Source organism: Enhydra lutris, unplaced genomic scaffold (assembly GCF_002288905.1).
Source record: "Enhydra lutris kenyoni isolate GAN:26980312 unplaced genomic scaffold, ASM228890v2 scaffoldscaffold52, whole genome shotgun sequence".
Taxonomy (NCBI): Eukaryota; Metazoa; Chordata; class Mammalia; order Carnivora; family Mustelidae; genus Enhydra; species Enhydra lutris.
In genome coordinates, this window is record NW_019154136.1 from 2649361 (window position 1) to 2662402 (window position 13042).

The window sequence follows — 13042 nt, forward strand, 5'->3', positions numbered from 1 at the left end:
TTTTAGGGGGGGGGGAATCATTCCTTCTTTCATTGCTATGTATGATGTTAGCTCTGAGTTTCCACAGATGCAAGTTTTATATAGATGCCCTTTATCAGGCTGAGAAAGTTCTCTTCTATATATTCAAGAATTAACTCTACCCAAAGAGAGGTCTGCCCTTTGCCCTCCGCTTTTGGAAGGTCATCTTCAGGCCTGACAGGAGTGTCCTTGTTTCCCTGAGGGCCTCGGGTCACACTGAAACAGTATGATTTAGGGTGGGGACTTTGGTCACACAGTATGAGTAGAGCTCTGGAGTGAATGGAGACTGACCTCAAGCATGTGATTTATCAGTCAGGTCTATGTAGTGGGCCCTAATACAAACTCTGAACTGCGGGTCTGGGTGAGCTTCCCTGGTTGGCAATGCTGGGAAACTAATGTGTTCCACATTTGGTACTTCCCTGCATTCCATCCTCTGTTTTTCTTCCCTTGGCTGATTCAAATCTGAATCCTTTTCCTGTAGTAAACCATAACTGTGAGTATTAACAGCTTTCAGTGAGGTCTATGAGTAATTCTAGTGGACTTGAGGGTGATTTGGGGAACCCCCTGAACTTACAGGTGGTGTCAGAAGTGAGAGTAGTCTTGCGTGGACAACTGTGGTCTCCCTAACTCTGCAGATATCACAACTCTTTACACCTTTTATTCCTAGTTTCTTGAGTGCTTTTATCATGGAAATGTACTAGGTTTTGTCAAATGCTTTTCTCGTGTCTGAGATGATCACATGCTTTCTTTCCTCTAGTCTATGAATACACCCAATAACATGGGTTGATTTTCATATGTTGAACCAACTTTGCATTCCTGAGATAAATCCTGCTTGGTCGTGGTGTATAATCCTTTTTATATGCTGCTAGGCTCTGTTAGTACTTTATTGGGGGTTGGTCCACCTGTATTCGTAAGGAATAATGGTCTCTAGTTTTCTTTTTCTGTGCTGTTACTAGAATATACTTGCCTCATGAGATAAGTTGGGGAGTGGTCCCTCTTCTATCTTTTGGAAGTTTGCCAAGGTTTGGTGTTGATTCTTCTTTATATGTTTGCTAGAATTTACTGATGAAGTCATTTAGGCCTGGACTCTTCTTTGTGGGAAGTTTTTTGATTACTAATTCAAGGTCTTTTGTTATATTTCTATTCAGATTTTTCTTGAATTATTTCTGTATGTTGTCTTTCTAGGAAGTTGTCCATTTCATCTATATCATCTAAGTTCTTGGCATACAAGCGTTTACAGTATTTCCTTATAATCCTTTTAATTTCTGTAAGGTCAGCAGTGATGTCTCTTATTTCATTCCTGGTCTTCATCACTGGAATCTTTTTGTCCTTTATCAACTTAGCTAAAGTTTTGTCAATTTTATTTAACTTTTCAAAGAACCAAGGTTTAGTTTCACCAGTTTTCTCTACTGCTTTCTATATAAAAATTGACTCTGGCAAACACAAATAAAAATGTACATTCTGAAAATAACATTAAATTTATGATCATGTTAAAAGCTGGTAAAGAGTGTTTTTCCACTCTTTCAATGATTTTTTTTAACCAAAAAATGTATCATGACTGTCTTATGGAAGGATAATGCGGCTACAGAGATTTGGAGTAAATTTTAGATTCATCCCACCTTCTTCCTCAACACCAGAAGCCCTTGAGAAAATCTAGCCAATGCCTATGTTCTGTGACATGCCCATCTGTGGGTGACAAACTGAGGCATCCAGCTCTAGCTGTACCTGAATGGGCTGAACATCCTGACACTGTTTTTAGAGAAGGCTAATGCATGTCCTGTCCAGAACCGGGGGTAGAATTTCAACTGGGTTTGCTTAGGAACAGCCTTTGAGTGTTCTAGCTCCAGCCTCTTAAGAGGACACACCAAGCACAACATAAACATTTTTTTAAACACCACAGAAATATGACTAAATTGGAAAAAAGGAATCAGATTTTGTTTTAGCAAATTATAATACACTCACCATTCATTATCCAAGGCATATCGAAGATCACCATTTTTGCTGAAAGACAAAAAAAGTTCATTGAATGTGATTTAGTACAATATAGTAGTATCACACTTACACCTGGTCTAGAAAAAGCTGGTGATCTAAACCTAACTAAAAACTGAGCTAGTTGACTCCGTTCTAATTCAGTGAAGTGTGAGTGGTGCTTGAACCAAGTTAACTTCTCACACTGATGAGGGGCCCACCCAGAGCAGCTTTTGGAAATGACCACTGCCTTATCACTGTCCTCTGGCAAATAGCCTATTCTCTTGTTCAATTATTGCTTTTGCTGTTTGCAGAAAGGTACGAAAGAAAACAGTTAAATGGGTAAGTGGTGTCTTCGGATGTGGCATGTCATATTAGTGCTGAAGCTCCATGAACTTTAAAAATGATTTCAATGTCTCTATGTTAATTGAATTTAAATTAAAAAAAATTAAAAAATGATTTCAATGTCTAATTTATTGGTTTTGATAATTTTTTTAGAGATTATACTGTTAAACCACTCGCATATTTTCCCCTCACCCCAACTTTAATACACTATTATGTTTTTAAGAAACAGAATTTATACTTTTCTTTATACTATAAGCCTCAGGAAGCCAATAATTCCCAAGTATACAGAAGTATTATTTGCATATTTAGATGAAGACTTGAATAGCCCTATTAACAATTATGAGAAAGAACCAGAAATCACAAAGGAAGTTTTGATATCCAGTTCATTGTTCTATTCAAATGAATCAAAATGTAATTTCATTCCATTCTGAGCAGAGAACCTCCTAGAATGATTATATTAATGTAGGACAAATAAAGTATGTGTAAGAAACAAGGTATCTTCACAGAGGTAGCCTGGTGCTTAAGACCTCAGTTTTCATCTATGATATGCCTAAAAAGAAGTGGATGTAAGGTTTTATGAAATAATGGTTGTTTCATGATAGATTTTGAAGCATAATCAGTTTAAGATTCTACAAATTTAATGTCGGCAAAACTGCATTATGTAGGCAGGATATAGTCACATGACCTCTAGTTCACTGGAATGAATAGGGTTCTAATTCATCTTTATATAGACCCATGAATGTATTAATAGTTCTCTCAAAAGAATCTTAGATATGTTTTATAAGGTAATAATGTTATCTATACTAGTTATAAATGGCTCTTCACAAACTTTTAGATATTTCAATAAACAAGTGGATATTTTATTTTCATTTCATATATAAAAAGAACAAGCTAGTAATATGGGGCTGAGATTCCCTACTGGCCACTTGACTGGTAACTATAAAACTTAATGAATCAGGGTACATGGTGGATCCAGGATGAATTCAGAAGGAACAGCGGATCCTCCAGGTTTCCTAACCAGACATTCTCTTTTTACCTAAAAAGGTTCATGAGTACACCCTCTGAAGACATGAGAGCACAGGGGTAGCAAATGCACTGATTCTTGAGATCCATCATGCCTGCTCTCTATTCCTTACTTCACATGAATAATAATGTGAAAGCATACTAAAGTAAGAGGAGTTAGGGATTTTAAGCTTTAATATCACCCAAGTCAGGAGTCTCAAAAGACCCTAATTGTGGTATTGGCCAGGGCTGTGCCTAGGCAGACCTGTGAGTTTCCATTTTCTGATATCCCTGTTGTCTTTCTTCTGCTTTTTTCACTTTTAGTCCACTGGAGTTAAAATATATGACTTTTTATATGTGGGACAGCATCTTGACTTCTCCACTGGGAAACCATCATATAAATCCAATAAATCAAAAATGAGTATGTAAGATTTAGGAGTTCTTCATTCAGGTAATTAATGCAAGAATCAATTAAAAATAAGCTCTAAGGGGCACCTGGGTGGCTCAGTCGTTAAGTGTCTGTCTTTGGCTCAGGTCATGATCCCAGAGTCCCAGGATCGAGCCCTGCATCAGGCTCCCTGCTTAGTGGAAGCCTGCTTCTGCCTCTCTCACTCCTCCTGCTTGTGTTCCCTCTCTTGCTGTGTCTCTGTCAAATAAATAAATAAAATCTTAAAAAAAAAAAAAGCTCTAAATGCCAGATTTCAATGTAGTGTATGCTAGTCTAATTTTTTAAAAGATTTTATTTATTTATTTGAGAGAGAGAGTGTGTGCATGTGCGGGGGGAGGGGCAGAGGGAGAGGAAGAAGCACACTCTCCGTTGAGCTGGGAACTTGATGTGGGACTTGATCCCAGGACCCTGGGATCATGACTGAGCCAAAGGCAAATGCTTAACCCACTGAGCTACCCGGGCACCCAAGTCTAATGTTTTCTTAATGACAATTTTAAAATAACAATTAGTAACACAGTTTATTTTATATACGAGTACTGCTTATCACATGGCGTATTTTATCAATACTGCTTTCCTGTTTCTTCCATGGAAGAACTTAAGAAGTTCCATATAATAAATATTATTTTAAATGAGTTGAGTAAAAACGGAATAATCTTTGAAATAAAGGTATTTTTATGTACTTGTGTGTGTGTGTGTGTGTGTGTGTTAAAGGATGCCATCGATGCAGTTTAGAACTTAGCTTCTTAAAACTACAAAGGACAATGATTATGAAAATTTTCCTTTATATCTACTAAGATAACACACTTAAACTTGTATGCACACATTTAAGCTCATCAGAAAATAACACTTCATGAATTAAAGTCTATGATAATATAAAGCAATCTCAGCCATTGTTTATAGCTTCTATATATTGTATTTTTATAAAGGAGTAAGTTACTTACAGAGGTATTTAGGATAATAAACCTTAAAGCAGTTGATGATAAAGCGTACAAAGTCCATGTCCTAAAACAAAGATTATACATTTAAATCTTTAAGACTATCTACATTAGAGAATTTTATATTGCACATTTCTAAAGGTGATAAACTATTAAATACAAATGAGACAATTCTTTAAAAAATAAGCTCATATATAAATACCTATCTATATTGCCAGGGATTAAGGTTTTAAGTCATTAAGCTACTTACAACAATCAGTCCTAAAATCAAGTAAAAGAAATCAGATGCTTAAACATCATTCCCTCATTCCCATTACCTCTAACTAGTGAGATACTTCAGGCTGCTTAAGTAACATGACATTACAAAGTGGAGCTAAGAGCAATGCCTATAGAGAAATTCTAAAAATCTGTTAAACAGTTAAGGAATTACTGAAACATGTATACAGTTTCCAATCTCACTACTTGGAATGGTAATACATGTAACATCAATCCTGGTATACTTGCTTTTGAAACCTGATTTCTACAACTTGTAACAGTTACAATAAAATATGTTTTATCAATCTTTTCCACAACATCTAATCTGAACATACTGGTGTGCTGTATCTACTTCACTTTTAGCTTCTTTCCTCTTATTTAGGGACCTCGAATTAGAGTAAGAATTTTTTAGATTGTATCTGAGCTCAATTGAGCTCAATTCCTGGGAAACTTTATGAACATAACTATCTGTTGGTTCTACCACACTGAACACAGCAAAATGAAATTAGGTTACGAGGGTCACTATTCATTCACATGGATCATTTCACTCCCTGTTACTCCATGGCTTCAAGCCGATTTACTAATCCTGATCAGCCGTTTTATAAGGACTGTAGGATGAAAGATAATCATGCAAACTTAAACCCATCAATTACTGAAAGGTGAGCTGTCCAGAGATGAATCTATAAAGTCATTTCTAGGACGTGAGTTGAGCATCTTTAATTTCAGTAAACTGAAAGTAAGCATTCTTAATTGTCTTAAGTATTTTTTATGGAATAAATCCTAGCATATAATAGTACCTTTACAACTAATCATTATATCTACTGTGCACCGAGTTTAATAATTTGAGTCAAAGAAATATCTCATAACTAGATGTATAAAAACTTGGTTACTTAGTATATGATCTGTGGCCCCCAGAGACTTTGCCCAAAAAGTCTTCATCCAGTATTCCTGTTTTCATCTTTTAGCTGAATAGCCTTACTTATCAAATCCCAAGTTACTGCTAATTCAAGTGGATTTGATAGGATACCACTGGTTTTAAGTATATCAGTGGGTACTACAAGAAAAAGCTCCATGAAACCTATTGCTATGCATTCTGTGAGGATGTCTTCAAGGACTACTTAGTATCCTGTAAAATGTCCTCCCTTTGGGGACACATGAAATACTTTTCTCTCTAGTACAAGTATCAGGAATGAATAAAGTTCTCCTTAGATACTGGTTTTAAAGTATGGCCACTGAAATAATTTTAAATGATTCCATTTCTTTCAGGCAGGCAGATGAAAGACTGGACTCCAATTAGTGGCCCAACTCTAACAAACAGCTTTTAATTTTTTTTGCCTTGTAATTCTGCATACTGTTTATAAGCCAACTTAAATCATCTGTGAATCATGAGGGAGTCATATATAAAAATAACTCAATTAGGATTCAGTATTTTAAAACATCAATAATGATTTAAATACTTAGTAATGCAAATAAACCTTATTTATAAATTAAAGATAAAGAGACAGCATATAAGTAGTTTAAAAAAAAAAATCAGACCATTCAAGTCAATTCCTTGCCCCTGTGTTTGGCAATAAAAAACATTAGCATTTGTTTATGATTCCGGGTTAATAATTAGAAACCATCATATACAAAGGATGACAGAATCATGATTTTTATGGAATACCTATTTATCTAGGTATTTTGATTTAGACTTTGGGTATAAAACAATTTACTCTGTATTTACAACTCACTGAAATGGAAACAAGATTGAAAAGATCCAGGGCAATGGACTCCTAAAATATACATAGAGATAAAGATGAAAATAAAAATGTGTGCTTCCACCACCCAAAATAACCTCTTGTTCTGTCTAGGTTGTTGTTGTTGTTATTTTGTTGTTGTTGTTGTTGATGTCTAAGAGTTCCTTTTTTGGAGGCTAGGTATCACTAGCACATAACCCTGTCCCCTTTTTCACTATTCATTTTTATTTTTTAAATTTTTTAATTTTTTTGATGCAGTGTTCCATGATTCATTGTTTGCATAAAGCACCGAGTGCTGCTCATTATTCATTTAAAAAAAGGTATTTTCCAGTATTACTAGAACTTATTTATAAACATCATTTTATATAGCTAGATATACTCTATCAATTAATACACCATAATTTACCATTTGGCCATGGTGACATTTACATTTTTTTCTAAGTTTTCCCGATCTTATTTTTTAAAAATTTTTTTCCAAGTTTTCACTATTTTAAATGATACTCTGAAAAAAACGCTCGGCACACAATGCTTTTTTCTGTACTCGGGATTGTTTCTTTAAAAGAAATTTCCAGAACTTCGTTACCAGGCCAAAGAATATGAATACGGACACCTTAAGATTCTTAACATACGTTGCCGAGCGGCTCTGCAAAAAGGTTTCATTACTGCCCCAGGCAGGTGTGTGAAGGCCACTTCACTGCCACCAGAAGTAGCTAAGGTCTGACTGTAAGAGACAACAGCTGTAATCAGTGTGCCAAAGGATCCTCATCGCTGCTGAAGGGTCTGTAGTTACTGAGGTCACGAGGGCCCAAATTAAAGTCTCCTGGGTTTTCCTTATTTTTTAAGCTGGACAAAATTACCTGAAGAAAGCCAGTTTCCAAAGCTAACCAAATCAAGCAAACAAAAATCGCCAACAAAATGACCAAGTGCCGTAGGTGCAGAAGTCAGGCGAACATCTCACGACAGCCGAACGCGGTATGAGTCTAACGGTACTACAGAGAGCATGTGTCACTTCTCTGAGTGTTTCCTGAGCCACTACTCTGTGCCAGGCACGGGGCTAGGTGCTGCGGTATATTAGTTCTGACAGAAGAGTTCAGTGGTACCACAGCTACTCATTACCCTGCCGGCTTCCACGGCCCACACTGACATCTTGTATGTCACATGAAGAACATTTCTAGGAAACACACAGTTTTCCATGCCAACTACCGAAGCAAATTTCTTTCTTTGCAATCCTATTTGATGTCCCACTTGACTCACAATACACAAGGAAAGCAAATCCCAAACAGACCTTGGTCAGCTCAAACACACAGCAATATTTGGTTGGGAGGAGGGTCGGGGAGGACATGACGATAAATAATGCTTGCGAATTAAAGAAATGCTTACTATGCTATTTATGCCAGTTTCTGACAGGTCGAACATCACTGTTACGGGTTTCCCATTTTCTCTTTTAGCATAACGTTCCAGCCAGAATGCGATAAGCTTCTTTTTGTCCAACATGGTTTTATGGTCTTTTACGTGATACTTCACCCTGATCCAGACTTTTAACAGAACACAGGATAAAAATAAGAAAAATATCTGTCAATAGAATATGATTATACACATAGACCATTCCTTTCCCTTGACATTTTTCTTCATTTACAATTCATTTGCTTGCTCAGAATAAAAACATCTCTTCCTTCTTTTAAATAAGAAATAGTGTGCACTTGGGAACTTAGGAGTAGAAGGGGAAAGTCTTCTCCCCAGCCTTGGAAAATAAGCAAACTTCTCTAGTAAGTAAGAGGGAAAAGAAAATACAGGTGAACAAACAATATTTGGTAATAACCTAAAAGTACTGTTCACTGTGCGTGACCAGAAAGCAAGCCAGTGGTTCTGAGAAGACCAGAACAACATCCCACGCGGAGAAGCAGCCCAGACAGAGGCACGAGGGCGGCACGAGTCGGGGTGGGCAGAGTAGCACAAAGTGCAGCGCAGGGCAGCTAGGGCAAAATGTGGCCAGTGCTGAGACAAGAAGCTCAAGAGACAAGGGCTGGGCTGGAAAGACTCCAAGTCATACGCTGAGGTGTGCTCTTCCTACTTAAGACATCTCTTGGGGGCAGCAGCACGGAGAGGAGAATGGAAGAAGCAAAGAAGGAAACCCAACAGGCTATGCCCTGGGAAGGCAGTTAGGGTCTGAACTGAGGAAGTGATGACCGAAACGGGGAAGGGGCTCCACTGAAGCTGTGGCGGGAGAGGAGGTGCGGAAGGGACAGAGGCTGTGGGCCTGAGCTGGGTGACGCAGAAGGAGGGCTGGCGGTGGATGTGGACCAGTGGGGCTTTTGTGGGGAAGGTGGCCGGCAATCAGTCCAGTGGGATTGGTCAGGTGGGTAGCGGGGTATATAGATGCACGTCCCCCGGGAACCGTGTGGGGTCATCACCGTCTGTGGGGAGGCAAGGTCCTTGAGATCACCCAAGGGGCCGTATCAGCTGGGAAGGAAAAGCAGCCAAGAAAGGAAGGAAGCCTGGGAAGCACATGTAAGGGACGGGGAAAGACAGCAAAGATCGAAATGAAGACGGGGAAAGAGAGCCGGTGACAGCGGGAAATGCCAGGAGAATGCTGCTAAACAGGAATGGACCACAAGCTGCAGAGAGGGACGGCAGGCAAGCAAGCGCTCGGGGTACGGCTCAGGCGCTCCTGCCCAGTCACAGCCCTGGTACAAACCAAGCTGGATTCTGGACAAAGGGGAGAGAGGAATAACAAGATAGTCATCAGAATCGTAGGGATGGTTGTTACTGGTCCTTCTGCTATGACAGATTTCACAAGAAGCTAAGGGAGAAGACTGGTCGGGGTTAGGGGGTCACGGACAGGACAGGGACAGACTTTGAACTTGAAAAACGCTTAGCAACAATTGAAAAGATTTTCCATGAGAATATTGTGCTGAATTTTAATATCACTAAATTACAAAGAAGATAACGGCTCTGAATTACATTATTTTGGCTATGTTATAGGATGTGGCATTTGCCTTCACCGCCTACTTTATCATAATGCAAACAGTACATACAACTAAGTGTTTGACACTCCATCAAAATGGCCCTAATGGTCCCCAATTGTGGGAAACTTAATGTGTGGCACATATGAAGAAGGTTCTGCCTATTATTAATTCAGCTGAGATAAATGCATCTCAAAATCTTGAAAAGCCAGCACATCAATTAAATATACTTACACAACTTGTTGCCTTCTTTGTCATAACCGTGGAGATAAATACCACCAATTTCCAATAACCATCTGGGAATGGAGGATTCAGTCAGGTCTAAAAAAGGATAAACGTGATGAGTAGTTGTAACTCGGGGGCCTTTTAAAAAGAAAACTTACAGTGGAAAGGTGATGTTATATAGTAGGTCTGATATTAAAAAAGATAAGCTTATTGAAATATCTGGAAAGAACCTCTGGCAATAAAAAAATGGTGTTTCTGACTAAGTAAACATATTACATAAAGACATGGATGAAAGAAATGAGAATAAAATCCATTTCCCGTGACACATCAGCTATTATTATGTGGACACATTCCCATGTCTTGGTTGTGTTTCACATAGTAACTTTCAACAAATACTATCACTACTGGACAATTTCAAGATAACGTGCTAGTAAATATTCACATTACAGCCTCAGGATTGATTTAAAAATCACTTACGGTTTCTCTAGTAAAATATTTTTCTACGAAGACTGATATCCAATAGAGTCTAACACATTTTATAATCTTGGGGTAAGTGGAAAATACTTCAAAAAAAAAAAAGTTAGATCCTTTAGCAGGAGGAACAAAACAAGGGTCTGCCCAGTCTCTAGTGAGAACACAGCAAGGCAGCAAATGCCAAGGCTTTTGTTTTATTCACCAGTAGTTCCCCGAGAACTTTAGAAGGTTCTTTACCTTTCTGCACCACCCCTTTACCGTATCTTGGCCACGTGTCACTGGAAACTAGCAATTCCATATAAGAAAAACTACTGTTGAGCTTTAAAGTTCATTCTCTAGTTAAATGATTTACATTTCTTTGCTTGATTAATAAATGCTTCACCGTTTGTTGAAATGATCTATGGTTTTTATATTTCCAATCAAATTATCTCTTAAATACTCCCCTTCTCACGGATTCTTTCTCTAAGTATGAAGACCGGGGAGAGCATCTGCTCTGGATTTATTTGTTGATTTTTTTGTCTTAAGTCTCCAGACTCACTCACTCCAGGGTCTGTAACCCTCAAAGTCAAGAAATCCTTCTTTGTACTTCATCAAAACCAGTAGTTATGCCAGATTCCGCCTGTTAAATATTTAGAAGAGAGATAATGGGTAACCTTTCCTGTCAAGGGTTCTTCATATACTTGAAGACTATTAAAAAAAAAAAAAACAACACTTCCAAGATTTAAAACTCCCATTTTGGGGGAAAATGTCAATCTAGAGTTGGGTCTTGAAATCAGTAACTTAAGCAGAGGCTGCCGTAGGCGTCCTTGGGGATAAGCCTGCTTTTTTAGGGACCCCAGTTATTTCGTAATGCTACAGGGGGCACCTATGAGCACAAGCAACTCTGGGGAGAGAGAAAGACATAAGGCAACAACTGAAAAACAGACAAAACAAGTAGAGATGATGCAGTCTGGCTATGGCTTCATGGTACTGAACTAAGCACGCACAGATTAGACTCTGTTCTGAGTGAAAGAGTCTGAATGTAATTCTGCTCCCTGGTGATTGCATTTCCCTATGAATGATACCACGTTGGAGACATTTGTAAGATGCTCCTTTCAAAGGGTTAGTGGGTTTTTATTTTTATTTTTTTTAAAGATTTTATTTATTTATTTGACAGAGATCGCAAGTAGGTAGAGAGGCAGGCAGAGAGAGAGAGAGAGAGAGAGAGGAGGAAGCAGGCTCCTCGCTGAGCAGAGAGCCCAATGCGGGGCTCGATCCCAGGACCCTGGGATCATGACCTGAGCTGAAGGCAGAGGCTTAACCCACTGAGCCACCCAGGCGCCCCAGTGGGTTTTTATAAAACGTTACATTTTGATGTTTATGACGATTACCAAGAATATCTGCAAACACACTATTTGATAAATGTAAAACTAACATTTATGCAAGGGACCGTATACGGTCAAGGTTAAATTTAACGTCTTACCGTTGACGCACATTTCTTTCCTCCACTGAAAACTCTCATCAAGCATCTTCAGTGCTTCATCGACAATATTATGTCTCCAAATTAAGTAACTTTCAACCCAGTTATCATCTTGTTGTAGCCTTTCAACATCACGTGTATCATATTTATCTGGCTTATCTGGGGAAAACAGTAATAAACAGCCAGGTCAGATAAATTCTGCAGTGAACAGTAACACCAATGCCGGGAGAGAAAAATTCAGGCAAGACAAAGCAAAGCTACAGAAGAGAGCTACTTGAAGGAAGCAGTTCAGATGAAAATACAATGTAAAGGACTGATGGGATTTCTAACTGAGAGGAGAATAAAGTCATCCAAGGATGGCAAGCTTACTTTAAATAAGCCACAGTAGAATTAAAACATAAGACCACAGTAAAATATTTTTTTAAATTTTTATTTGTTTAGGGACTCCTGGGTGGCTCAGTGGGTTAAACCCTCTGTCTTTGGCTCAGGTCATGATCCCAGGGTCCTGGGATCGAGCCCCACATCAGGTTCTCTCCTCGGCGGGGAGCCTGTTTTCCCCACTCTCTCTCTGCCTGCCTCTCTGCCTACTTGTGATCTCTGTCAAATAAATTAAAAAAATTTTTTTTTTAATTTTTATTTGTTTATTTGAGAGAGACAGAGTGAGCACGAACATGGTGGAGGAGCAGAGGGAGAGGGAGAAGCAGACTTCCCGCTGAGCTGGGAGTCCTACCATGTGGGGCTTGATTCTAGGACCAGGAGATCACAACCTGAGCCAAAGGCAGACACTTAACCATGTGAGCCACCTAGGCAGGCCAAAACCACAGTAGCATATTTTGCATGACCCTAACTAAAACTATAAACCAACATCTAGGAAGATTGTGTTGCCTCAACTGGAAATCCTTACCCTGGTCCAGAAAAAAATGAAGTCTTATATGTAAAGAAAAAAGCTCTACTTAAGAAGACATCTGTTTGGCAAAATCGTCTTAATTTTTTAAAAAAAAATTTATTTATTTTAGGAGCAAGGGGCAGGGAGAGTCCTAAGCAGACTCTGCACTGAGTGCAGAGCCTGACCTGGGGCTCAATCTCACGACCTTGAGCCAAAACCAAGAGTCAGAGGCCCAACTGACTGCGCCACCCACATGCCCCTGGCAAGGTCAGTTTAAAAAAATGAAATACAAGCTTCTGCACAGCAAAGGAAACAGTCAACAAAACAA

The 13042-nt window shown here is 38.7% G+C and overlaps 1 protein-coding gene across 3 annotated transcripts in view; it reads right to left on the reverse strand.

Moving 5' to 3' along the window:
- LOC111157177 (motile sperm domain containing 2) overlaps positions 1-13042 on the reverse strand; it is a 60807-nt gene that overhangs the window by 29708 nt on the left and 18057 nt on the right. For 2 of the 3 annotated variants that reach the window (XM_022518455.1, XM_022518457.1), the window contains 5 exons: positions 11832-11987; positions 9905-9991; positions 8088-8242; positions 4723-4783; positions 1981-2019 (listed from right to left, as the gene is read on the reverse strand). In XM_022518455.1, coding sequence (XP_022374163.1) covers positions 1981-2019; positions 4723-4783; positions 8088-8242; positions 9905-9991; positions 11832-11987 — 498 coding nt within the window. Of the gene's footprint in view, positions 1-1980; positions 2020-4722; positions 4784-8087; positions 8243-9904; positions 9992-10911; positions 10989-11831; positions 11988-13042 lie in introns of those variants that run through there. The other variant, XM_022518456.1, reaches the window with a different exon arrangement.